Genomic DNA, 26,473 nt, shown 5'->3' on the forward strand with positions numbered 1-26,473 from the left:
AAGGAGCGAAAAAACAAAAACATAAACAGGAATACAACCGCTATATATATATTTGATAGTGGGGAATAGGGAAATATAACTTTGTACGACTAGTGTCCCCGTTTCTTTATTCTAATTTTATTCTAATCTGCTGTTATAACAATAATAAGAACATGTCAATTGTAAAAGATCATGATATGGATGGTACGGGACGTCATTCGGCTGGTAGTTCAAGATTTAGACATAGGAAAATATCTGTTAAACAACATCTGAGGATATATAGACCAACAGATCTTAAGAATTTAGATAAACAAGAATTACAACAAAGAGATGTGGTAGATGTTGAGACAGGTGTAGAAAAAAATGAAGAGAAAGAAGTCCATTTACATAGAATTTTACAAAAAGGTGCGAGTCAAATAAATGGAAAGGCAAAAGAATATATTCCAACACCTGATGTATTACCAGATTGGCCTGAATTCGATAAATTTTATTCAAATCATTTTCATGAACCAAGTACTTATATTAAATTTTCTGCTACTGTTGAAGATTGTTGTGGCTCAAATTATAGTATGGATGAAAAAGATGAAATCTTCTTAGAAGAACAATTTAATAAACAATTGATTGAAGATAATTCCAAAACTACAACAAAATTGAGCGAGGATGAATTTGAAATCCTTTGTAGTGCTTTTGAAAATGCTATTCAAGATAGACAACCATTTTTAAGTATTGATCCAGAAAGTATCTTATCCTTCGATGAAATTAAACCTACTTTATTGAAAATTGATTTAGGTGAATACGGTTTAAGATCTTCATTAGCAAAACAATTGAATTATACCGATGGGAAACGATTTTTAACTCAATTTGATCCAGAATCACAAATTATGGCAAGACCATTGATTAATTTAATTGATTTATATGGTTCTCAAATTTATGATTATTGGAAAATTAGAAAAATTGAATCTAATGGTAGTAATATTTTTCCAACTTTAAAATTTGAAAGACCTGGCGAAAAAGAAGAAATTGATCCATATGTTTGTTTTAGAAGACGTGAAGTTAGACATCCAAGAAAGACAAGAAGAATAGATATTATCAATTGTCAAAAATTAAGAAGTTTACATAAAGAATTGAAAAGAGCTAAAGAATTGGCATTGTTAGTAGCACAAAGAGAACAAACTTCTTCATTATTATTAAAGAAGGACTCTGATGTGTTTGATGATAGAATTAAGATTAAAAACTTGAAAAGAAAATTGAACATTAGAGGTGATGAAGATGATTTGATTAATCATAGAAAGAAACAAGTCACAGTAATGACAATTGAAAGAAGGAGACAAATTGAAGAAGAAGAAATCCTTGCTGCTCAATTGGCTAAAGAGAAAGCCGCTACAGAGGCTGCTGAGCTTGCACAAGCTAAAGCAGCAGCTACAGCTGCCACTGCCACTGCTACATCAATAGGTAATAAGAAATTATCATCTAAGAATAGAGCATTGAAGAAACATTTAGAACAATTATTGAAATCTGGCGAGAAATTAACTAAGCAACAAATCCAACAATTACAACAATTACAAAGAGGTAAATCGGATATTTCTTCTAAGAATTTAAAAAAAGAAGAAGCTTTGTTACAACAGCAACAACAACAAAAGTTATTACTTTTACAACAGCAACAACAACAGCAACAACATCAACAACTATTGTTGCAACAACAACAATCTCCAAGCATTTCTTCTCATGTCTATGTCAAATTACCATTTTCTAAGATTCCTGATATTGAATTGGATGATGTTGATAAGTTATTATCAGAGAAAGAAAAAAATGCCAAAAGATTTGTTCAAGAGAGAATGGAAAAAAGAAAATTGGAAGATGGAAATACTTTCTTCAATTTAACTGATGATCCATATAACCCTGTATTTGAAATGAATTTACCTGAAAAAATAAATTCTTCAGAATCTGCTTTTTCTTCTATTGCATCATCAAAATTTGTTATTGATAAATCATTCTTCTTACCAAATTTAGAGAAATTCATGAATGGTACTTCTGATGAAGTGAAAATATTTGATAAGAATGGTGATAGAATATCGGATATATTAAACAAAGAATTAAAGAAAGTCGAATTATACAATCCATTCGATGCTCAAAAGGAATTACATTCAAGAGAATATCCAGTTAAATTTAGAAGAAGAATTGGACGTGCTGGGATCCAATATTTGGATAGAAAACCAAATATGTCATGTGCTGAAGTAGCCAACGAGGAATCAATGTTAAACGAATTCATAGATTTTGATGCAGTAGATAAAGAAGACAATGATTCTGATGCTACCATTGATGTGTATGATTCTCAATCGGATCAACTCACAAGATTTTATGATAAATGGAAATACGATTCACCAAAGACTGGTGATTACGGTACACCATTTTCTAATGAACCTTCAAGATTGAATAAATTATCTAATAATACTCAAGTAATTAGATTTGGTACCATGTTAGGAAGCAAATCATATGATCAACTCCGAAAATCAACAATGAGATATCGTAGGGATTATATTAACAGAATCAGACAACAGAGAGTACTCCAACAACAACTTCAACAACAGCAACAACAGTTACTGCAACAACAACAGCAACAACAACAACTCCAACAGCCTCAATCACAACAACCTCAGAATAATCAAACCACAAACCAGGAATCCAAACCAAAGAAGAAAAATAACAAGTCGCCCAGTAAGAATTCCTCTACCAAGACAACGTCTGATCATATCATTAAACATGAAAATATTGATACTGCGCCATCAACCCCTATACCATCTCAATCTTCATCCGTTCCTCAACAGACTTCCTCATGAACATTTCAAAGAGAGAAAAATAATAATATATATATATATTATTTTTTCATCTTGATGTGTTTTTGCCATTATTATAAATTACGACACATCTTATTAAACCTCATTTCATTTCAAGAATTGCTATTCTAGCATAATTGTATTATTATTAATATCTAATCGCCCTTGATTAAAGTATTAACTTCCAAGGTCAAGGACATTCAACAATTGAAGATATTTTCTTCAAATTCAAATCAATAATCTATAAACAGAATATTACAAGTCATGTACAAACAATATATACACATATTTATATTACAAAACAACACATTTCCTCTATGGATATCAAGAGAATTATATGACATAAGTAGTAAATATCTTGTCGTCTATGTGGTCGGTCATCTTCATTTTTTCTTAGCGTTTTTCTTTATACCGCAGAGTGAAAAATATTGGATCATGAGAAATACATATACATATATACCTGCAATTTAAATTGAATAGCAATCGAAGCCTAATTGACAGTTAAGATAGTATTCTATTCAATTCTTAAGGCATAGCTCCTATATAATAGTAAGAAAACAGTACTTGAGCCGTACAACCTGATAGGCTTTCTGTGGATCGACTTTGCATTTGGGTATGGCATTGCTTGGATCTCTCACCAATATGTTACGTCAAAGCTCATCGGCGTTAAGAAGAAATGTATTCCGTAATTCAAATAAAAGTTACCAACCAACTGCAACCAATAATAATATACCTTTACAAGATCTCTCAAATGTTGAACAATACGGTGAAAATGAAGATTCTCTAAGGCTGAGAAGAAATGACAAATGGTCCAAGGATTTACGACCCAGTAGGAAATTTAATGCAATCTCAATAATAGGATTATTACTGATACTATATGTAACAACAATAACGTTTTTGAAAGAGTTTACAGGTGCTGATGTACCTCAATGTCGATCTATATATATGTACCCATCTTATGCAAGAATTGATGGATTTAGTAAGCAATTCACACCATTGGCTCAGAAATATCATCTATATCTCTACAGAGAACAGGATAAAGACCAAGAACCAATGAATAACGACCATATTCAATTAAATGGGGTACCCGTGCTATTTATTCCAGGTAATGCCGGCAGTTTCAAACAAGTTAGATCTATCGCCTCGGCATGTGCAAACTTGTTCTTCGACTCTAAGGATTCCATTAATAACCCAACAACCCAAAATATTGACTTCTTTACCGCAGACTTCAATGAAGATTTTACTGCATTTCATGGACAGACGATGCTAGATCAAGCAGAATACTTGAACGATGCAATAGCATACATTTTATCCCTATACGAACAATCGATTGATGGTAAAACGAACACTGTTCCAGAATCTGTAATAATAGTTGCTCATTCAATGGGTGGTATAGTAGCGAGAGTTATGCCAACCTTACAAAATCATGTTTCTGGCTCTGTGAACTCTATAATAACGTTGTCATCACCTCATGCTGCTGCTCCAGTTACATTCGATGGAGATATTCTAAAGATATATAAGAGAACTAATGATTTCTGGAGGAATCAATTTGATGATAAAGAATCGTTCTTTTCAAATAATATTTCCCTGATATCGATCACTGGTGCAGTTCAGGACAATGTTTTACCAGCTGATTATGCTGCAGTACAAGATCTACTCCCAATAGAAAATGGTTTCACCACTTATACTACTACAATTCCAGGAGTGTGGACACCAATAGACCACTTAGCTATCGTCTGGTGCAAACAACTAAGACTAGTTATTTCTAGGTTGCTACTTGAAATGATAGACAATACAGTCCCAAGTAAGACTAAGACTTTAAAAGAAAGAATAAATATCTCACAAAGACTATTATTGTCTGGATTTGAACAATTTTACAATAATGATTTATCTGAAAAATCCAGTCACGTTTATCAACCTGGGGAGTCAACTATTGATGCAGATCATTTTAATTTGGTTGCTAGTGATAAACCGTTCATAAACACAAAGAGTACCGATTCTCTAAAAAACACAGAACCGTACATTATTTATATCCCAAAGGATCTTGCGAACAAATTTGAGTTTATACTGATGACGAGTGGAAAGAAGGCATCATTAAGATTATGCAAAAACTCCATTCAAATAGAATGCATTTCATTAACTGAAGATCTATTGACAGTCCCTCGATCGACGCTAACAACTGAATATCCTGCTGATTCGTCCTTGGAAGAAAACAATAACCCATTCAGATATTACCGAATAAAGCATGACCAACTAACAAAATATGACTTCATCTTACTTGATAACATTAGCAATGAAAACTTCAATGATGATGATTTTGTTTATGCTTCCTTCAGTGAAGTTTCTCAAGCAGATAAGATAGATATCACACAAATAAACATGTTTTTATATGGATTGCAAAAAAATGTTAAATCCGATGAAACAATAACTTCGATTGACTTAGAATTCTTACAACAGTCCGATGCACTACTATCCTATAATGTCAATATTAAACCAGAGGTTGAAAGCTATAATACCTTACTATTCCAACCGATGATAAGGCAGTACATCCCGACTCCGTCAGAAAGTAAATGGTATGTGAATATCATTACCCATAATAATTTGGAAGTAAATATGCACAATGTGGCACCATTTATTCCTGTTAATATAAGTGAACCACATAGTCTACACTTAAATGTTCTCTTACCCCCAGGAGCTTCGATTAAAATCGAAGTAACAATAAACTGGTTACTAACCATAAAGATGTTATTTATCAGATATAGATTAGCAATTGGATCATTACCAATATTTTTTGTGGCCTTAGTACTAGCGATGCAATTTTACCATTACAGTAGAACTGGAAAATATGAAAACTTTTCATTTACTTTATCACACATCCTAGATAAGTACTCTTTGGTTATATTTCTAAGTTCCTTAATACTTACTCCGGTTACTAATTCCAATGGTATACAACATATTCTCTACTACTTAGATCCTGTGAAACTTAATAGGCCTTTTATTTTATCTTCAAAAAATCTTTTTACAAACTTGTATTTCTTAGGCATAAGGAATTGGGCTCAAGCTTGGATTGGCTTATTATTTGCATTAATGTCGCTAGGTTTCCTCTGGATAATTTCTAGCTCTATTGTAATTGTGAGATACATGGTGATACTGGCGACAGATAAAATATGGTCTTCTGGTGTGGAAAAGGATGATGAATTTTTGAAACATAGGAAATTGTTTGATAGAAAGAGGATACTGACGTGTATTTTATTAATCATTGCCGTGGTCTTTTATGTCCCTTACCAACTTGCATATGTTATTGCAACCTTAATACAAGCAGGTACCTGTGTTCGTATTGTTTTTCATAAACGCAAATTCAAGAGTATTCGGAACAGAGAGTATAGCAATTTGGAAAATTATAATATTTCACTTCTAATTTTATTTCTAATTGTTGCAATAATCAATGTCCCAGTCATAATAGTGTTTTTACATAACCTCAGTATCAACTATGAGACAACATTTAGATCGCATCATAATTTTATTGCTGTGACACCAATAATATTATTGGTATCAACTAACTCTACATTTAACATGCCAACATTTCCCAAAAAATCTTTCGATTGGTTTATAACAATAAGTATTTTTGGATACTTGTCCTATTTTTGTGTCATATATGGGACCAGAAATCTTTACTTCATCCATGATATTGTAAATATTGCATGCGGCTGGTTATTTTATGGCTCTACCACACATTATATGAGAAGGAAATGATTAACTCCAAAGGATTAATGTAAAGACACTTTAGCATATATTATTTATAGATATATAAATGAAAATATAAAAGTAAAAAAAATATACATATTAAGGAAGATAACTCCTTAAGATAATTAGAACTAAGTTTAAAAATAAAGAATATCAAATTTGAAAAGAGAATACGCATAATAAATTGAAAGTTTAGGATGAATTTATTGGTTTCACTCATTCAAGTTATGTGAATCACTTAACCAATAATTGCGTGTTGCCTCATCAGTAAGGGTGTCAGGAGTATAAATATCTAATGAACACTCTGTTGTCTCGGTAATATTTTTTGTTAAACTTTTCTCTTTAACAGTCACAGGAGTCTTTTCAGTATCATCATAAACATTACTATAGTGTCTATCTGAGCATTTTTCTTGTTGAGATCCCTCTGATGAACTACTATTATTTTCAAGATCAAATGATCCCATATGTACATTAGATGTTAAAGTATCACTGGAATATTTCGTACTCGATTTGAAACTATATTTATTTTCAGAATTAACACTCTCAGCACCCCAACGACCATTATTGTTGAAATTTGGATAAAATCCACCTTCTTCTGGAGAATAATCTGATTCCATTGGCTTAGTATTCGAAACATTATTATTTGAAGTTGCCCATAAGGAAGAAAGTGGCAAGGATAATACAACCAATAAAGTAGCTACGGTTGTTAATACGTCTGTACCACTATTGGCATCTAAACTATAAGCCAGAATAAACAGAACAGATGGAATCAACAATGATTGACAGGTCATAATTAACAGGATATGTAAACTATCAAATTGTTTGAGACCGAGGAATCTTCTTGATCTTAAGGCAAATAATAATTTTACCACTAAGATAAACGTCATAAAATTAATCGATGAAGATAACAAAATAGTAGCTATATTAAAGTATTTAGCGTAATCAGTATTAACTCCCTGGTATACCGATATCATACTTTTAATAGCGGTTGTGAAGTAAACAGCTACTGTGGTAATACCTAAACAGCCGGATATTAATAGAGCTAAATATCCTACTTTCTTTTGGGTGATCCCTGCAAACATAATTTTAACTTGAAATACCAACGACAACTCAATTGAAGCAACCAATAATACCTGAAAAATTGATGCTGCACCATACACATATATATCATATCTTGAAACTACCTGATGAAACCCCGTTAGTGAATATGCTAAAGATGAGATTGATGACAGTAAATATTTGAAATATAAACCAGAATGAATGACGATAAGGAATAAGGAAACCTGGTTAATAATGAAAATAGGTGTATGTTTCCTCTTTGATATCATCCACATTATAATAATAGTTAATGTAGCTGCACCACATCTTACACCAAACATAATAGCCTGTCTCATTTTTTTATTTACCAAATCTTGCATTTGATTAAATGTAATGTCTGTGCCATCGCCATAGATAGAGGTAAAAGTTAACAAACTTTCACCTGGAATGTATGAACTGTTATATGCCAATGGACTTATGTGGGGTACTAGTGATGACATCTTTTCTTATTGATAGTCAATTAGTTTATTGAAATTAGTTGCTCTTGTAGATATCAAATATTTGTAAACTCCAATTACTTCGACATATTGGGAAAAGAAATAGAAAAGAAAACTATGAAACTTATATACTAATCTTTATAATTTTATTTTTCCAATGTGATAATGAAATAACCATCTCATCGCATATAACACAATGAGTTTTCTAATAATTTACTGCATTTGATTAAATTTACAACTGTTTCATGTATATCGCCTAAAACGGTAATATACATGGGTTTTTCTGGAAAAAAAGTGAAATTGTTAACAATTTCAAGCAGAACATTTTTAGTGACTGGAACCTCAAAAATGATTAAAACTGTTATGTTAAGCTGTGGAGTCTATGATGGTACTGATATGCATGTTAGTACCATTATTATATAATATGATGAAAATGGATACAGTACATTAATTTGTGAATAGAAAATCCTGAAATATTAGGGTACCTGAGTTCTCTGCTTATATTTCGTTTCATAATGTTACAGGTTTTATTAAATAAAGGTACTGATCTTTTTGAGTGGTATTAAGTTACCCAATCAATTATATTCTTAGGGTATTCTCATCATGTGATATGACATAAATTAACAATTTTTTCTCTCTTGATTCAGTAGCTTAAAAATTGCAATATTACTGCCCTCAAAAATGATAAAGTCATTCTTTTCAGTTTGTGTGTTTTCTCAACCAAACGATGTATCAATCCTCTATTGAACTATATCAATAACTGTCTTCCATGTTCTAATATATCATTATATAACCTTTTTAACAATTACATTGACACATCTGTCTAAAATGCAGACAACTAGAAGAGCCTTCTTTTCATTTTCAGGGCGGCTCGTATATATATATTTTCTTCCATTCATCTTAACTTCCAATTTATATATATTTAGCATATAACTATTGCTAAATCTAAACAGGGAGAGAGAAAGTTGAATAAAGAAAATACTCAACTGATTAACGAAGTAGGATCAATATAATATTATTGTTTTGTTTTTATAGAACTATCCCACATTACAACGGAAAAACAATATGACTTCTATCATCGGTCTGGGGATAGGTGAATGGTCAAACAAACTTACTGGATCCGATGCTACCACTGATGATTGTCTTTCATTCTTACCGTCCTTTTATAACGATAAGACAGTCAAGGAGTTAAAGCTGAAAGTGATCAAGCATGCGTTGCTATCAGATGATACTCCGTTGATATATGATCTTGGGAAGTCTAAAGGTGGATTTGTATCCAATGAGATACGGCAAATATGCTGGCATAAAGTGTTAACTAGTCAGTTAATATTACAACCCAGAACAAATGTCGATGGACTTAATATACCTCATTGTGATGAGAATCAGATAGACCTTGATGTTAACAGATCATTTGGATACATCTCAAATGAAAAGACAAGAACATCATTGAAAAGAATCTTAAAGGGGGAAATAGTACATTTTTTCAGATCATATCCCAAATTAAGATATTACCAAGGTTATCATGATATTGTATCGACATTTATTGTAATGTTTTGTTATGATTCCAAACACTATAAACTCAAGACAAAAATATCACACCAAACTAAACGTCGACTATCTGATTGCATTGAAATATATTCATTATTATACTTGCGGGATTTCTTAATGGATTCTTTAGATTTTCCTATTGACCAACTTGGAATCATTCCATTTTTAATAAAGGACAAAGATATAACTTTGTATCAAAAATTACAATTAGATAAAATTAAACCATTTTTTGCCATTGCATCGATATTGACTATATTTTCACATGACCTCAAACCTGATACCATGAATGACAATTGTATAATCTTCCAAATATTTGATCTAATGATATGTACACATTCCATGTACACTCCGTTGGTTCTATATAGCAATATGATTCTTGCGGTTAAAGAAAATCTATATGAAGAATACGATAAGAACTTGGAGAATTTTGAGAATGAAACAGATTTAGTTCATGGAATTATACAAAAAGTATTAATACAATCAATGCAAGATAAAACTACATACACAAAACTATGGAACAACGTTCTAGCAACCACTCGTACCAGCTATACGATAGCAAAGGATACACAAAAGAAAATATATAAGATGATCAATAAAGCCAGTCCACTGAGAAACACAGGAAGTGGTATGAAGTTAGTCAGGATTGTTGATCAAAATTATATAGGTAAACTTATTGATAAAGGGATTTCATTGAATGAAGAGAACCATAAGAAACTAAGTGGGAACAACAACGATTACTATGAAGAACGGAAATATAACAAAATTATTAAAGCATCTCTGTTAATTGGCGTATGTTCTATAGCGTTAGGTGCTTGTGATCATAAGATGCAATTGTCATCTCATGTCTTCTCCGCACCAAATCTTGACATACCCAAATTCACAGACGTGGCGGGAATACTATCTGAATCCTTAAAGGACATAAAGAATATTATATAGCAACACAAATGAGATAAACATACATATATATACATCCCCACTATTTAAATGGAAGCTTATGACATTAGTCTCCAAGTCCTTCAAGTTCTAACATATTTTCACGTGAACTAACCCAATCTCATCTCATCGCCATCCCATCGTCATCTCTTCTTATGCCTGTGTGCTGCCCCCAGAAAACTGTGTGAGAAGAGAACGAAAGTGAAAAATTTCCAAAGGGGCGCCAGCGAAAGATCGCCGTAGCTGTCTTTTCCATTCTATATGTTTTACTAAGGAGAGAAAGAACTGAAACTTAACCAAAGGAAAGGAACAAAGCAACCTTTCTATTGTTGTGCAACTGCCAAGTTCGATTGTTTAGAAGTTTTCATATTCTACCATCCAGTTGAGCAAATATTAAACAATCTGCGTTTGGGTAAAGCTATACACACATTAATAACATCATCTAATTTAAAAAAAAAATAAGGATACTAATATCGCCAGATTATATATAGTATAGAAAAGGCAATAAATATTTGTAACAAGATATATATTTAAACTAAAATTTTCATTAGTTTTATATTCTGTTTTCCATTGGTATCGACACACCTATCACAAAACATAAATAATCAAAATGACAGTGACATCGTATGCTGTAGAAATTGAAGATCTGACCTATACATTTCCAAGTAAGAATGAACCTGCTCTAAGGGAAGTGACTATGCAAATCCCTTGGAATACCAGAACTTTAGTTATTGGATCTAATGGTGCTGGTAAGTCTACTCTGTTAAAATTATTAAGTGGGAAACATTTATGTTTGAATGGTAAGATTCAAGTCAATGGTCTAGACCCCTTCAGTCCACTATCTATGCATCTACCAAATAATGATGAAGCTGATGGAGATGTCCAAGTGAGCACTTATTTGGGCACAGAGTGGTGTCACATGAATATTATAAATAGAGATATTGGTGTTCTAGAGTTGCTAGAGAGTATCGGCTTAAAACATTTCCAAAAGCGTGGTGATTTACTATGTGATATCCTGGAGATTAATTTGGAATGGAGAATGCATCAATTGAGTGATGGGCAAAAGAGACGTGTTCAATTAGTCATGGGTTTATTGAAGCCATGGAGAGTCCTACTTCTAGATGAAGTGACAGTAGATCTAGATGTTATTGCTAGAGCTAGATTATTGGAATTCTTAAAGATGGAAACCGAGACGAGAAAATGCTCCGTGGTATACGCTACACATATATTTGATGGTTTAGCCCAATGGCCTGATAATATCTATCATATTAAGGATGGTCGTCTAATTGATAGACTTGATTACAAGAAGGATGTTGAATTCACAGTATCTAAAGAACTTTACACCAATGGGGATGTAACTTTTGAAGAAGACTCACACATTTCCATTAGTAGAGTAAACAGTTTACATCCTCTGGCAATAGCCTGGCTAAAAAAGGATAATGATATTAAGGATTAGTATATACATTATTTAATACTCCTCCCTCTCTTCATTTTTATACGTTTAACTATTCTGTAATGTCCCTGTTCTCATCACCTTTTTTTTTGTTGATTAAATATTCATTCGCTATATAACAAATTTGTGAATTTCAATAATGAAAACCCTTTAGAAGGCACTATGCCATCCCCTTCACTGTTATAACAATAGAAGAACAAGATTGAGGGATATCATAAGTGGAACGTAAAATGTCAAAATTATCTGACCTTCCATTAACCGAAAGAAAATTAGTCAAGAGTACCAAATTTGCAAGGATATTTAATGTCAATGATAAGTATGCCATTAAATCAATAAGCACAGATTTCATTGTGGCTCCCCATAACCACGAAGTTGAAAGATCGATCCTATTGAAACTAAGAAGTGCAATCGAAGAGTCTTCAAGTAAGGACAAAGGTGCCATTCATATAATTGGATTACTGGACTATGGCCGAAATGAACAAGATGAAGATGAGGTAGAGTTACTATTCCCATATTATCCATTTAGTTTATATGAATTGATGAGAACTCAATATAGACAATCAGGGCATCAAGAACTTAACAAAAAATTCAATCCTTATTACAATCTAACGACAGTCACAAATGAAGAAGATTTACCAACAAGAACAAAAGAATTAATATATAAGAATTATTTCGATGTGAATAAATATGCATACAAATATTTTCTTCAAATTGCTGAAGGTTTGCAATTCATACATCATAATGGAATTATTCATAGAGATATAAAACCACAAAACATAATGGTCGACGTAGAGACCGATTTATTGAAGATCACAGATTTTGGAATCTCCTATGATACACAGAATACTAAACAAACGGTCGCAGAAAGTCCAGAACGTAAGATCACAGATGTATCATCTTCTATATACAAAGCTCCTGAGTTATTATTAGGTGTGAAGAATTATGGATATGCTGTAGATATATGGTCTCTACTGATTTTAGTATCACAGTGGTTCCAAAAAGATACCAAAATGATATCAACCACAGGGAGAATTGTCTCTGAAACTAGAGATGATTTTTATATTCCTGCTATAATTGATGATGGTACACAAGATGGACAAAATGGAAGTGACATACGATTATTACTCAGTATATTTTCTAAATTTGGATATCCCAAGGTTTTAGATTGGAAAGAAGTTTCTGAATTTGGTTCGGAGGATGCATTCATAGGGATGTTTGGGGAGCAAGGTGATGGCAAATATTTCAAATATCTACCTGATGAAGAACAACTTGAGCAATTAAAGGTATTATTACCCAGATTGAATGAAATTAATGATGTGACTATTAGAGACGGAATCTTAAATGTTATGGCGAAAATGCTGGTGTATGATTCTACAAAGAGAATATCTAGTGACAAACTTGTCTCTGAATTGGCATCCCTTAAAGCATAAATAATAATGCATTGCTACTCAACCAATAACTGCTATGATATGCATTCCTTTAACCTATAAATATATATATATATATATATTAAATATTTTTATTATTAGCATTACTACATTAGAATAAAAAAAGTTGATAAAGATTTAAAATAAAGGGAGTTTATTTTCAAAATAATAAAATTAAATGATATTATACTATATAAATATACATATATGCAAACAGTGTAAAGATTTTTTTTCTTTGAATTTTCTTCAATTATTTTACACAGCTAATGGGTATTCACCAGCCCAGTTGTAAATTTCTTGCTTCAAACCGGTCCATAGATCTGGGTTAGCGTCAATGGCAGCCTTGAAGTCCTTTAATCTATTGGCTTCCTTTGGTAGACCATGTTGAGTAGTTTCAGCAATGTTGACAACCTTATCAATGTATTGAACAATTCTATGGAAATCTTGTTCACCCATACCTCTAGTGGTCATAGCTGGAGCACCAATACGGACACCACCTGGAACCAAAGCGGATTTATCACCTGGAATGGAGTTCTTGTTTAGGGCAATGTTAATCTTTTCACAGACGTATTCAACACGAGCACCATCAACACCCTTTTCTCTTAGGGAGACAAGGACCATATGGGAGTCAGTACCGTTAGAGACTAGTCTATAATTCAAGTTCTTGAATTCTTCTTCTAGAGACTTTGCGTTCTTCAACACTTGCAATTGATATTCTTTGAATTCTGGGGTAGCGGCTTGTTTCAAAGCAGTAGCTAAAGCAGCAATGGTATGGTTATGTGGACCACCTTGATGACCTGGGAAGACAGAGAAGTTAATTGGATTCTCTAGATCATATACGACTTCCTTACCGGTCTTTTGGTTGATGGATCTGACACCTCTTCTGAAGAAGATCATGGCACCTCTTGGACCTCTTAAGGACTTGTGAGTAGTAGTAGTGACTATATCAGCGTATTCGAAAGGAGATGGAATAACACCAGCAGCGACTAAACCGGAGATATGAGCCATATCAACCATCAAATAAGCACCACATTTTTCAGCAATTTCCTTCATTCTCTTGTAGTCAATCAAACGACAGTAAGCAGAAGTACCAGCAACTAAGACTTTTGGTCTGTATAGAATGGCATTCTTTTCTAGAGTGTCATAGTCGATAATACCAGTCTCTGGGTCGACTCTGTAAGGGAATGATTCGAAGTAAGTAGAGACAGCAGAAATCTTTCTGTTTTCAGTGGCGTAACCATGAGACAAATGACCACCATCTGGTAAATATAGACCCATCAATCTTTCGTGAGGTTTCATAACAGCTTGATAAACTTGTAAATTGGCTGGAGAACCGGATAAAGTTTGTACGTTAACACCCCATTTGTCTGGAGTGACGTGGAATGCTTCCAAAGCTCTGTTTTGACATAGAGTTTCGATTTGATCAATGAATTCATTACCACCATAGTAACGGGCCCCTGGGTAACCTTCGGAGTATTTGTTACATAGAGGAGTTCCTAAAGCATCGAAGACTGCGGTAGAAGTGAAATTTTCAGAAGCAATCAAATCGACGGAATGTCTTTGTCTATCAATTTCAGATTCAATTAAAGTTTCTAATTGAGGATCATTTTGCTTTAGATGGCCAGTGACCATTTCTTTGTGTTGTTCAGATAGAGCGTAAGGCATTGTTGTGAGAGAGTGAGTTTGGTAGTTTTAGTTTACTGATATATATCGTAATATTAGAAGAACAATATAAAATGAAGAGAAATTAAATAGACTAATTCAAGATAGAAATAATGTGGCTGTCAAGTACCCTTTATATATAATATTTTTCAAGTGATGAGAACGTGGGAATGTTTAATAAATAATATTTGCTCCCTTCGAAAAAATTTAAGAAAAAAGAAGTGAAATATAATGAGAATGAATATAATGCATAGAATCAACCATACAGAGAGAGATGAGTATATAAGAATATAATATATGAAAAAGACTACTAATGAAGGTAAAGAATATAAATATTTTACGTGTTATGAAAAACACATCAAGTTCATCCATCATCGTCATCAACAATTTTCTTATTTTGAGTTAAAATGTGTGTGTGTGATGTGGAAAAGGAGTCAAACAGATAGATAGATAGTGTGCAAGTCACGTGATATTTGTACTGTTTGTTTTTTTGGGGTGTGTATATTAGAGAAAAAAACAGAGTCAGTTCAATTTTATGACTCTGTTTCTCACTGCTGTTGTTGTTGTTGTTGTTGTTGTAAAGCATCACTCAAAGTTGAAAGACAACCTGAGATATCATTTAGAGAGTCATCGCATGCACTCACACCCATATGACCGACTCTGACATATTTGCTCTTAATATCTTTATGGATCCCACCTGTAATGGTATAGCCGTGTTGTTGCATGTAACTGATCACCGATGGTGGGTTTGTAACATAGATGGCAGTAAGACCATGAGCAGAATTATCTAAAGTCTTAGACACTAACTGTTGACCCAACTTGTCAGTGATACAAGTCTTGAAGTTATCACTTGTATCCTTGTGTTTGTTGACTCTTGCCTCTATACCGGTTTGACCCTTGTAAGAGAATTGTAAAATTTGTTCCAAAGCGACTCTTAAGGAATCAATCAATTGAACAGGTGGTGTTGCAAAATACGCTGGCTTTCCAGACTCAAATGCCTCTAAGATAGGTAGCCATTTCTTGAAAGAAGTATAATAACTACCATTACGTGAAGTGATGTCTGTTTCCGATTTTAAAATGGCTCTATCACTAACCATACCAAGAGATAATCCCGGTGGTGCACCAATGGCCTTTTGTGAAGCACTAATACATATATCAAGCCCCCATTTATCGAACTGAATATTTTCACAACCTAATGAGCATACAGTATCGACTGCAATCAATGTATCTGGGGAAACTTTATGAACTAAAGCCGCGATTTTCTCAATGTCTAATAGCACACCTGTTGAAGTATCTACTTGAGTCATTACAATCAGGTTATATTTCTTATTTTGTAATTCAGATTCTATTTTGTTCAATGGGATTGAATCCCCGGCATTAGCAGCAGACAAACGAGTCACTTGGTTCGAGTTATCTACGTAATAAGTCGAAATTGCTTCATGGAATTCATCACTGAAAAACCCAGTAGATAATAACAAAATTTGGTCCTTTGCTGGGTTGATCAAATTTGAACCGACCAAATCGAACCCTAACGTTCCGGAACCCGAGATAACTAGGGGCATCCCTCTAGCCTCATGAGCAACATACACTTGACGTAGCATCTTTAAAGTGTCCTTGAAAGAAGTAGTAAAGGACGGACATGTATGTGACACAGATTGTTGTCCCAAAGCAGCAATCACTTCGGTGGAAAGGGTGATTGGGCCGGGGATTAACAGTTTGGTGTGATCTTTAGATAGGGACATAGTTGTAATTTGTCTCCTGGTGAAAGTTGTAGTATGGGAAGGATTCTTGTTACGTAGTAATAGTTTTCCTAATAGCATTCGTTGTATTATGTTTCTTATCTCCCTCTTGAGAGATATGAAAGGGGAGTGCGAAATGTTTAAAGAAGAAATAGGAATATATAGTGAATATTTATATAATTCGATGTCAATATAGTGATGTCTCACCTATTTATTGTCGTGTCATTGATCTCGAAGGGTTCATTCAGCAAACAGAGAGAGGGAAAAAGAAAAAGATCTCGGAGTAATGGGATGACGCATATTGGTCAGAAAACAAATTAGTTAAAAATAGAGAAAGAAGAAAGTAATATGATAAGACCTATTGATTGATTGATGATAATAAAGTAAATATAAATATAAATATAAATATATATATATATATATTTTGAAAAACACGAAACTGAACTGCTCCCGTCCCAACTAACCAAAAATAAAGATTTCATTTTCTATATTAAGAAAGTGATCTAAACCACATTTGAACAAACTCGTAATTTCTTGCTTCGAATAAACAACAACCAGTAAATAACAATAATAACAAAAACGACAGAATCTTGATATATTCAACAGACCATGATTATTCAGCAGTCGCAGCCATGAAATATCTTATCTCTTGCAAAATCATGAAGCAGAGTAAATATTAAGCGCGCCACACTGAGTCAATAGAATTGTAATTCAAAATTTATTTTAGTCACTTCTTTATCACTACTAATAGTGGGTTGATGTAAACTTATTGTAAGGGAGATATACCAATTGTCAAAAACTAATAACATAGGAATGTTAGGAAAGGGATACAAATATAAAAAAAAGTAATAACGACCGACAATAATAATAACAATTATTTTATTTTGAGTAAAGTGAGTCAACACTATACACTACTCCATTTCTATTAAATAGTAATGAAATCGACAGGTTCAAATGACAAATTTAGACTTGACTGCGCTTCGGGCAGTACCATAATATGACACATATAATAATGCAATGAATAAACGATGTATTAAACTTTCTTCCCCATGCAAAAATAAACAGTGGTTGTTTTATGAGATAGATACACACACATATGTGATGGAAAGTATTAATCAAATTTAAATGAATCAATCATTTAAAAATCAATTATACTAGTGGGAGGGGGAAAGAGAGTAAAATATCATTGGTTTTAATTAGAAAAAAAAGTGGGAATATATGTGAAAATATTATGATATCAGAGTAATCGCGGCTGGATTACGCCAATTGTCAAGATCAAATGAACTAGCGATTGTAGTAGTAGGAGGGTCGAACTCGGTGACGACGTCCATTACATCATTTAATTCGTTATTATTATTAGTGGTAGTCAACAGGAGATTGTTTTGAGAATCCTCAGTCACATGACTTAGGATACTATTCTCTAAAGCAGTAGCAGCGTCGGCTTCAAAATCGAAATCTTGATTATCGTCGTTGTTATGTGTATGATCATTAAAGATCGTTTTCATAGTTTCTTCATTATCATTTTGAATATGTAAAGCAAACTCGCGTGCATCATCATCATCATTTTTAATATGAGTTGATGATAATAATTCATTTTTTAAAGTATGAGCTAAAGTATCAGGAGACATCGATATTGAGCCATGAGTAGAAACAGATGTAGAAGGAGAAGGAATTTGTTGTTGTTGGAATGACATTGTATTGGAATTGTTAGTGATAATATCATTACTATTTGATTTATGAATATCTTTCATTGAGAAAGTGAATTCAAAATTATTCGAGTTTTCGATTTCCTCATCTTCATCCTCATCTTCTTGTTTGATATGAGTATGTGGAGAAGAAGATGTAGTAGTAGGTACGATATCATCTTCTATAGCCAAGGTATGTAAATCATTAATTAATTTTAATTTATCTGATTGGTTGGCAAAGAGTTGAGTCAAATCCAGCCCTCCAATAAGCTGTTCCATAATACGACATTTATCTTCTAAGAATTTCAAATGTAATCTTTTTTTCTCTCTTGATTGATGTGCAGCTTTTCTATTTCTAAGAATTCTCTCTATACGACGTTGTTCTTTTTCTTCCTTAGTCTTAGCTCTCTTACGTGGAGGCAAAGTGCTTTTAAAATCAGAAGGAATGTCGATAGAGTTCTTGTTAGTTCTTAGAGTAGATTCCATAGTTGTGTGTGTGTGTGTGTGTGTGTGTATCTATCTCAACAGTTGAAAAAAAAACGATTCAGAATAAAATAATCAAAGAAAGGAAGAGTATGTGATTCTGATGTATTTAATTTTTAACAAATGAAACAAGTTTATATATAAATATAAATGTAACAGAATGGATAGTAAAGTTATGCTGAATTAAAAAAAGATTATACAAGTATATATATTAAAAATAAAGTAAAATAAAATAAAAGAAAGGTACATAAGCATAGATGTGAGTGTGAATATTATGATATTATATCAGAAAATGCGATATACATATTACATATGCAACACCGTGAAAATGTTTCAGTTCGTACGCGGGGGGGCAAAGAGAGAGAGAGCTAGAAACTAATAGCAAAATGCAGAGGAGTGGAAGATAAACAAGTAACGTTCATTCTTTCAAAACTAAATCAACTTGAAAATCATTTGTTTGAGAACGGATTAATATGCAAAGATAGACATAGAGAGAGGCACAGTAACAGTAATAAACGTGATAATAAGACAATACAAAATATTACAACAGGTAACGAAAAAAACTTGCACTCTGTATAAACTTTGGAATCATGTTTAAAATTTGCCTCTTTCGGTGTGTATAAGAGATGGAAAGAGGAGACATTCTTCAGTGGGTGTGTTCCATCCAGCAATACAGTTTGGATATTGTTATTATAACGGGTTTTGTTCGGTTGCTGCTATTGCAATAGCACCACCACCACCCATTATATTGTTGCAATAGGAGAGACAAAGAAAATGTAAAATTATGCATCACAGCGAGATGGGTGTACATCGTATAGTACGTTCAAAGTTCTTTCTACAGGGGTCTGTGTGTGTCTGTCTCCTGACGTGGGGTGAAGAAATGAGAAATTGGAGGGGAACGACCTTGGTGGGTGGGGTGTGTGGGTGGATGGTGTGGGTGGCGTATTGGTTGCCCAGAGGGGGGTGTAGAAGTGCGTGGAATGTCACTGTGGACGGCAGAGAAGAGGACACGTATGCCCGTTTCGACTGCTAGGTGGAACAGCTACTACACCTCGTCGACAGTGACATGGTTGCATATTCTGACTGGTAGCTGAGAAGTCCAGCCTGAAAGTATTGTTTGCGGAAATTAGTCGTATCCATTTCCAGTTGTGTGTGGGTGTGCGAGTGTGTAATTCAGGGTATTCCTGCTGGTCCAGCAGTTTTCATACAGACAGAGACGGGTCCCCTCTGTCTAACTGAAAATATGTTTGATGATTTTCGTGATTGAATCACCTGCAAATATTACCCGTTTTGTTGTTAATTACCGTATTTATACAAGAGATGTCGACTATATGCCTAATGTGGAAATGAGTCGGCGGTAGTGCCCGTATGAGGCAATATATATATATCGCTCTTAGAATATATATTCATATATTCTAATGGCTGTATTTGTCATATATATATATTGTTACGCGTCCTTTTTTTATTATTTGTCTTAAATAAAGTAGAACATTATTTAATTGGTTTCGTGTTTCGTTTCCTGATACGGTAATCCACATATAATTTATTTAAAATGTTAGTGGTTGATTGATAATTGATTGATAATTAATTAAATGAGGTTATGGATTATGACACAATATTTGGTTCTTGAATTATGAATAACGAGTTGGGTCATGGATTATTAGAATATTAAAAATAATGTTCAAGGGCCCGTAATATATATAGTTGTATAATTGTATATGCTTGTAGGGCGTACGTGGCTATAAAAAGATGATGACAAGTAGTACTCTCTGAACTGTTATTATTGATATGATAAAATATTGAAAGAGTCCAGGAAGGTTCAACTTTAGATATTTGTATATTTAGCATATTGATAGAATATTAAATCATTTTATTATCCTGTTATCTTGCAAGAGTTCGTATATTCTGACATCCCTAAAAAACATTAAATCTTAACTCTCACTACCTTTGTATTTATTTTTTTTCTTATTTGACATCTACTTATATTATATCAATTTTACGGGAACTACATATCATATACACTGAACTCTACAATCTGTACCTTGCTATATCTTGCAACAAACTGTTTTTACTTCTTGTATCTTAATATTACTATGTGAATTGGGAATTGTTAACAGCCCGCGGTTCACGATCTCTAAATTTAAAGCCTTATTTTTTGGATTTTTTTTTAGTTTTTTCGTACCAAATAATATTATGATTATTATAGTAGGGGAGTTTTAAGATATGGATATATATTCATATACACATACATACATACATATTTGAAGTGGACAAAGTGGTATTCACATCCACCACTACAACTGCAAACACATTACGACCCAGTTCATTGACATGGGAAGATGTCAGCACCTCACCAATCTGGCACCGAGAATTACGACAACTACACTACAAGTACAAGTGATAACGATGCAAGTGACAGCGGCAACTCCGCAAACTACGACGACTACATAAAGATCGCCACCCAGAACAACTTCTCAATGGTAATGGAACTGGACCTGGCCGGCACCGTCAAATACATATCGGCACAACAATGGGAGAGCCTCCTGGACGTGTCGGCCCCTTGTGCCTCTCAACGAATCGCAGATTATGTATCGGGATCCCCACAGGATAAAGCTGTGTTCGATAATGCCGTGGAGATGATGCTAGAGAACGACGATATCAGCTACACCGTGACGTTCAATACTTGGGACTCCCAAGGGGACTTGGTGCCGTTGGAGGCATGCGGCATTTTGATCAGAGACCCAGGCACGCATGAACCGTTGTACTCGATGTGGAATATGAAACCATACACGGAACAACAACATGAATCGGCCTTGCAACAACTATTACCAGAATCCTTCATTAAGAAACTGGGGTTTGGCGCAACGATCTTTGCATCATATATTAGACACATAGAAAATATTGGCGTGATCAATGATAACAATTTACCGATACCAAGAATGGAATTATGTAGAGTTTGCGAAACGTTTGTTCCGGCTTGGTGGCTTGAGACTCATTCTCAAAATTGCGTAGTTGAACATCGCATCCAATCGGTGGTGCAATTGTTACATGATAATTTAGTGGAACAAGAGAAGAGACTCAATGAGGAGTTACAAAATGGAGAATGGACTGTAAGACAACAGAATTTATTGGAATCATTGAAAGAATTGACAGAGTACGCAGTGGATGTAAATCCTAGTGAACCAACCACAGAACATCAATATCAAACAATATATGATAATAATAATAATAATAATAATAATAATAATAATAACAACTACAACTACACCACAACAACACAATTCCAATTTTCTCCAAATTCAAAAACTAATATTCAATATATCGATAACTGGAAATATCCAGATTTACAAGATTGTATAGATGAACTCCGAGATGATTCTACACTGACACAATTGATTTCAGATACAATAGAACTGACTAGGAAGAAAGTGGACTCTGTACGAAGATTGGACAATGCAATGAAATATTCTCAACGGATTAAGGATGAAGTAAATGATATTGCTATGCAATTGATTCGTGAACAAGTAGAAAATAATAGATTAAAACAAGCCCATTCATTAAGTGTACAATTTGTTACTCCAACGGGAGCAAATTCAACTCCCATTTTACCACAGGTATCATTATCACCAGCAAATATGAACTGTCATTCGATGGATTCTTTATTGCATAAAATTCCTTCAATATATGAACCGAATGATACTGATTTAGAAGAAACACCGTCTCAATTGGACTCCAATACTTTACGAACGTTAGGCACTGCCGCTACATTTACACAGAACCATAGTAATGAGACATTTAATATAATGGACTCTAATAGGATTGAATTACCGACTCTCGTTACGCCACAACCAAAACATGTAAATGATACTAATAGTCGTGATAACAATAACTTATTTTCAGAATCGTATTTGAAAAATGATGAATTACCAAAAATGCACTCTACTACACATAGTAGCTTGAGTCAATGGGGATTTACTGATGATATACCTAATCGCGAGAAAACTTCTACTCCAGAACCTCAGCAAACAAAATACCCAAGACATACCTCAAGATCAATAACTCCAAGTACTCAATTAGATTACGATATATATCATTCGGATACAGTACATGAACGCAATAACTCCAGCTTTAACAGCAGTAATAGTGTCTCCAATTCCTCATATCAAACTCCGCAAATGTCGTCTACAAAACTTTTGAACACAAACTCTATAAATCAACTTCAAGGAACTTCCAATATTAATTCAAATCTACCGAAACTTTCCACAACAATTTCTTTGACACCCAGAAGAGGATCACCGTTGCCATCGAATATATCTTCATATAACAATGCAACTACAAAACCATTAGATGATCCGCAGTTGCGTCACTTTAACAACTCGATTCATTCAAATACACCGTCAACTTCCCATAATCAAATGTTAAGATTAGACCTAGAGAAATCACCAATAAGTTCACCTTTTGCACTTGCTAGAGATTTCTTGACACCAGAACAATTTCCAAACAATCCGGCATCCCCAAATCAACCTTTATCACCTTTGTTGCTTGCAACAAACCAAGTGAAAACAGCACAACCAAGTATTCGTGATTATGATATTTTGAAACCCATTAGTAAAGGTGCCTATGGTAGTGTATATTTGGCCAGAAAGAAACTAACTGGAGATTATTTTGCAATAAAAGTTTTAAGAAAATCTGATATGATTTCCAAGAATCAAGTTATGAATGTAAAATCTGAAAGAGCTATCATGATGTTTCAAAGTGACAAACCATACGTTGCAAAACTTTTTGCTACTTTTCAAAATAAGGACAACTTATTTTTGGTTATGGAATATTTACCTGGTGGTGATTTAGCTACTTTGATAAAAATGATGGATACATTACCAGATGAATGGGTAAAACAATACCTCGCAGAAATTATAATAGGGGTAGAAGATATGCACCAAAATGGTATAATTCATCACGATTTGAAACCGGACAATTTATTGATCGATAGCAAAGGCCATATAAAATTAACTGATTTTGGATTATCTAGGGCTGGGTTAGTAAGAAGACATAAAATCTTTGCTAGGTCAAAATCTGTTACTTCTAATAACTCGAATGATGAATCCGAAGTTAATAAGAGTGCGAGCCAGTCATCAGCTTCTGAAACGACAAGTACTATAAAGACTAAAAAGAGATCGGTATCATCACTGAAACCATCAGAATCTGATTTGTTAAACACTCCTACACCTCGTGCAGATAGTACACATAACACCGATTTTTTGAATCTTGGAAAAAGTGACTCTCAATTATCTTTATCATTATTCGAAGTTTCTCGAGCAAGTACTCCACCTCCACAGAACCTAACTAACTTTTCCACACCCTCTGCTAGTAAACTTAAAATCAATTCAAGTAACGATATTAGTTTATCCAATAGTACTATCCCAAATATTCGCAAGACAACACATAGCAACAGTATGTCTACAGTTTCATCAAATGCATCACATAATTCTGACTTGGCTTTATTTCACCCAGATGATACCAAACAAGATAAGAAATTCTTTGGGACCCCTGACTATCTGGCCCCAGAAACCATTAAGGGCACCGGAGAAGGTGATGAATGTGATTGGTGGTCTGTTGGTTGCATCATGTTCGAACTTTTATTAGGATACCCACCATTTCATGCAAATTCTCCGGAAGCTGTCTTTAGAAATATCTTAGATGGGAATATCCAATGGCCATTATTCGATTCTGCTGAAGAAGAGAGTGAATTTTTGTCAAAGGATTCAAAAAATTTAATTGCAAAGCTACTTGTCATCGATCCTTCACAACGTTTAGGTGTAAATGGTGCCCAAGAGATAAAAAGTCATCCTTATTTCAAGACCATAGATTGGCAAAGTGTTTATGAAGAAGAACCGTCATTTGTACCAACTGTTGACAATCCGGAAAATACAGAGTATTTTGATCCTAGAGGTGCCATATTAGAAAATTTAGATGATAGTGATGAAGAAACTTCGAAAACAAAGGAAGGATATAATATAACAGATAATAGCGACATTCCAATGCTAAATTCTTCAGGTGGGTTATCGTTATCTACGCCGAAAGGAACTCCTATATCATCAGCTCCCCGGGACTGGTCAGGAGCTTTTATAGGAGGAACAGGGGAATATTCCACTCCAATTAATAAACTAAGTATCTCATCTGTCCTTGAATCCATGGATACTTCCAATACGACTAGTCAGTTACCAGAAAATATAAGTAGGAACTCCTCAGTTCCAAAAAGTATGTCCTTAGCTATCCCTCCACATATGAGGGAGAGAAGAGCAAGTAAATTGAATGATCCACAAACTGAATTTGGGTCATTTTACTTTAGAAATTTATCAGCTTTGGATAAAGCTAATAAGGATGTTATCAATAGACTTAAAAATGAACACTTCAGTGATATACCTCGTGTTCATAGAAGAACATCATCTGGATCAGTGGCAGGTTCATCTTCAGATACTTCTTCTTCTAAGATGAAATTACATAAGAGTTCGCTAACTGGCTCTCCAGCTTTTAACCCTACGGCAAAGAATTTGATGAGATCAGATTCATCATCTATTAAATCATTTTCACCTGAAAGATCAAATAGTATAGACCAAGGACCGGGAAATATTTCAAGAAAAGAAAGTTTAATTAGTACTATTGATACTAATACGCCGGTATCTTCAAATTTTATTGGTACATATACGAAGTCTCCAAATACACTATTTTTCAGTGATTCTGATTCCCCAACAACTTCAAAATTCAAATCACCACTATCACCTGCGTCTACTACATTTAACAAGACACACAGGAGTAAGCTACTTTCAAAGACAATAGCAAATTCACAACGAAGTAGCACTGCTGATATTTCTTCTGATGAGACTGATAGACTTCAAGCAGTTGCAAGAGTTAATACTTTAAGACATAGAAGAAGAAGTAGCAGACTGGAATTTAGCAACACAAACAATGAAATAGGTTATCACATGGACATCCTTCTCTGCGAGCCAATTCCTATTCATAGATACCGTGCCGCTAAGGATTTAGAAGATATGGGATGCACTGTTGTAACGGCAAGTGCAGGTGACGAATTAGTTAGTAAAGCTACAAGTGGCATTAAGTTTGACCTTATTTTGATTCCTTTAAAACTAATGAAATTTAATGTATTGGATATCGTGAAACTAATCAAACATACGAATGACGTCAATGCCAAGACACCGATTATTGCTATCACAAACTATTACCAAGAAGCTATCAGTACAAATATGTTCGATGATGTGATGGAGAAGCCTATCGATTCGACTCAATTACGCAGAATACTGTCAAAATATGCATTAAAGAGAAGTCAAGATGAAGCTGAAGACACAATCATCAGTGATAGTGACGAAGTGTCATCAAACGTTGCTCATTGAATATATTCTCTCTGATAATTTATTGTAGATGGAAATCATTTT

General features: G+C 33.8%; 10 protein-coding genes across 10 annotated transcripts; 6 read left to right on the forward strand and 4 right to left on the reverse strand.

The window, feature by feature from the left end:
* Nucleotides 1–152: 152 nt before the first annotated feature.
* On the forward strand, nt 153–2,816 carry EPL1 (Epl1p; the record flags this gene model as incomplete). The annotated part of the gene is made up of 1 exon (XM_041548571.1): nt 153–2,816. One exon carries the CDS (start codon nt 153–155, stop codon nt 2,814–2,816), a length of 2,664 nt encoding a protein of 887 aa, XP_041404505.1.
* A 612-nt stretch (nt 2,817–3,428) lies between these two features.
* On the forward strand, nt 3,429–6,566 carry BST1 (Bst1p; the record flags this gene model as incomplete). Its single annotated transcript, XM_041548572.1, has 1 exon — nt 3,429–6,566. The coding sequence occupies one exon, from the start codon at nt 3,429–3,431 to the stop codon at nt 6,564–6,566; it is 3,138 nt and encodes a 1,045-aa protein (XP_041404506.1).
* A 203-nt stretch (nt 6,567–6,769) lies between these two features.
* STE2 (alpha-factor pheromone receptor STE2) lies at nt 6,770–8,095 on the reverse strand (the record flags this gene model as incomplete). Its single annotated transcript, XM_041548573.1, has 1 exon — nt 6,770–8,095. The coding sequence occupies one exon, from the start codon at nt 8,093–8,095 to the stop codon at nt 6,770–6,772; it is 1,326 nt and encodes a 441-aa protein (XP_041404507.1).
* A 1,062-nt stretch (nt 8,096–9,157) lies between these two features.
* On the forward strand, nt 9,158–10,576 carry GYP8 (GTPase-activating protein GYP8; the record flags this gene model as incomplete). The annotated part of the gene is made up of 1 exon (XM_041548574.1): nt 9,158–10,576. One exon carries the CDS (start codon nt 9,158–9,160, stop codon nt 10,574–10,576), a length of 1,419 nt encoding a protein of 472 aa, XP_041404508.1.
* Nucleotides 10,577–11,183: 607 nt separating this feature from the next.
* CAF16 (putative ATP-binding cassette family ATPase CAF16) lies at nt 11,184–12,029 on the forward strand (the record flags this gene model as incomplete). The annotated part of the gene is made up of 1 exon (XM_041548575.1): nt 11,184–12,029. The coding sequence occupies one exon, from the start codon at nt 11,184–11,186 to the stop codon at nt 12,027–12,029; it is 846 nt and encodes a 281-aa protein (XP_041404509.1).
* A 227-nt stretch (nt 12,030–12,256) lies between these two features.
* CAK1 (cyclin-dependent protein kinase-activating kinase CAK1) lies at nt 12,257–13,456 on the forward strand (the record flags this gene model as incomplete). The annotated part of the gene is made up of 1 exon (XM_041548576.1): nt 12,257–13,456. The coding sequence occupies one exon, from the start codon at nt 12,257–12,259 to the stop codon at nt 13,454–13,456; it is 1,200 nt and encodes a 399-aa protein (XP_041404510.1).
* A 252-nt stretch (nt 13,457–13,708) lies between these two features.
* SHM2 (glycine hydroxymethyltransferase SHM2) lies at nt 13,709–15,118 on the reverse strand (the record flags this gene model as incomplete). Its single annotated transcript, XM_041548577.1, has 1 exon — nt 13,709–15,118. The coding sequence occupies one exon, from the start codon at nt 15,116–15,118 to the stop codon at nt 13,709–13,711; it is 1,410 nt and encodes a 469-aa protein (XP_041404511.1).
* Nucleotides 15,119–15,663: 545 nt separating this feature from the next.
* Nucleotides 15,664–16,935, reverse strand: AGX1 (alanine--glyoxylate transaminase; the record flags this gene model as incomplete). The annotated part of the gene is made up of 1 exon (XM_041548578.1): nt 15,664–16,935. The coding sequence occupies one exon, from the start codon at nt 16,933–16,935 to the stop codon at nt 15,664–15,666; it is 1,272 nt and encodes a 423-aa protein (XP_041404512.1).
* Nucleotides 16,936–18,083: 1,148 nt separating this feature from the next.
* HAC1 (transcription factor HAC1) lies at nt 18,084–19,025 on the reverse strand (the record flags this gene model as incomplete). Its single annotated transcript, XM_041548579.1, has 1 exon — nt 18,084–19,025. One exon carries the CDS (start codon nt 19,023–19,025, stop codon nt 18,084–18,086), a length of 942 nt encoding a protein of 313 aa, XP_041404513.1.
* Nucleotides 19,026–21,361: 2,336 nt separating this feature from the next.
* On the forward strand, nt 21,362–26,431 carry RIM15 (protein kinase RIM15; the record flags this gene model as incomplete). Its single annotated transcript, XM_041548580.1, has 1 exon — nt 21,362–26,431. The coding sequence occupies one exon, from the start codon at nt 21,362–21,364 to the stop codon at nt 26,429–26,431; it is 5,070 nt and encodes a 1,689-aa protein (XP_041404514.1).
* Nucleotides 26,432–26,473: the final 42 nt, after the last annotated feature.

This window comes from Maudiozyma barnettii (assembly GCF_903064755.1).
Source record: "Maudiozyma barnettii strain CLIB 1767 genome assembly, contig: KABA2_01, whole genome shotgun sequence".
Lineage (NCBI taxonomy): Eukaryota > Fungi > Ascomycota > Saccharomycetes > Saccharomycetales > Saccharomycetaceae > Maudiozyma > Maudiozyma barnettii.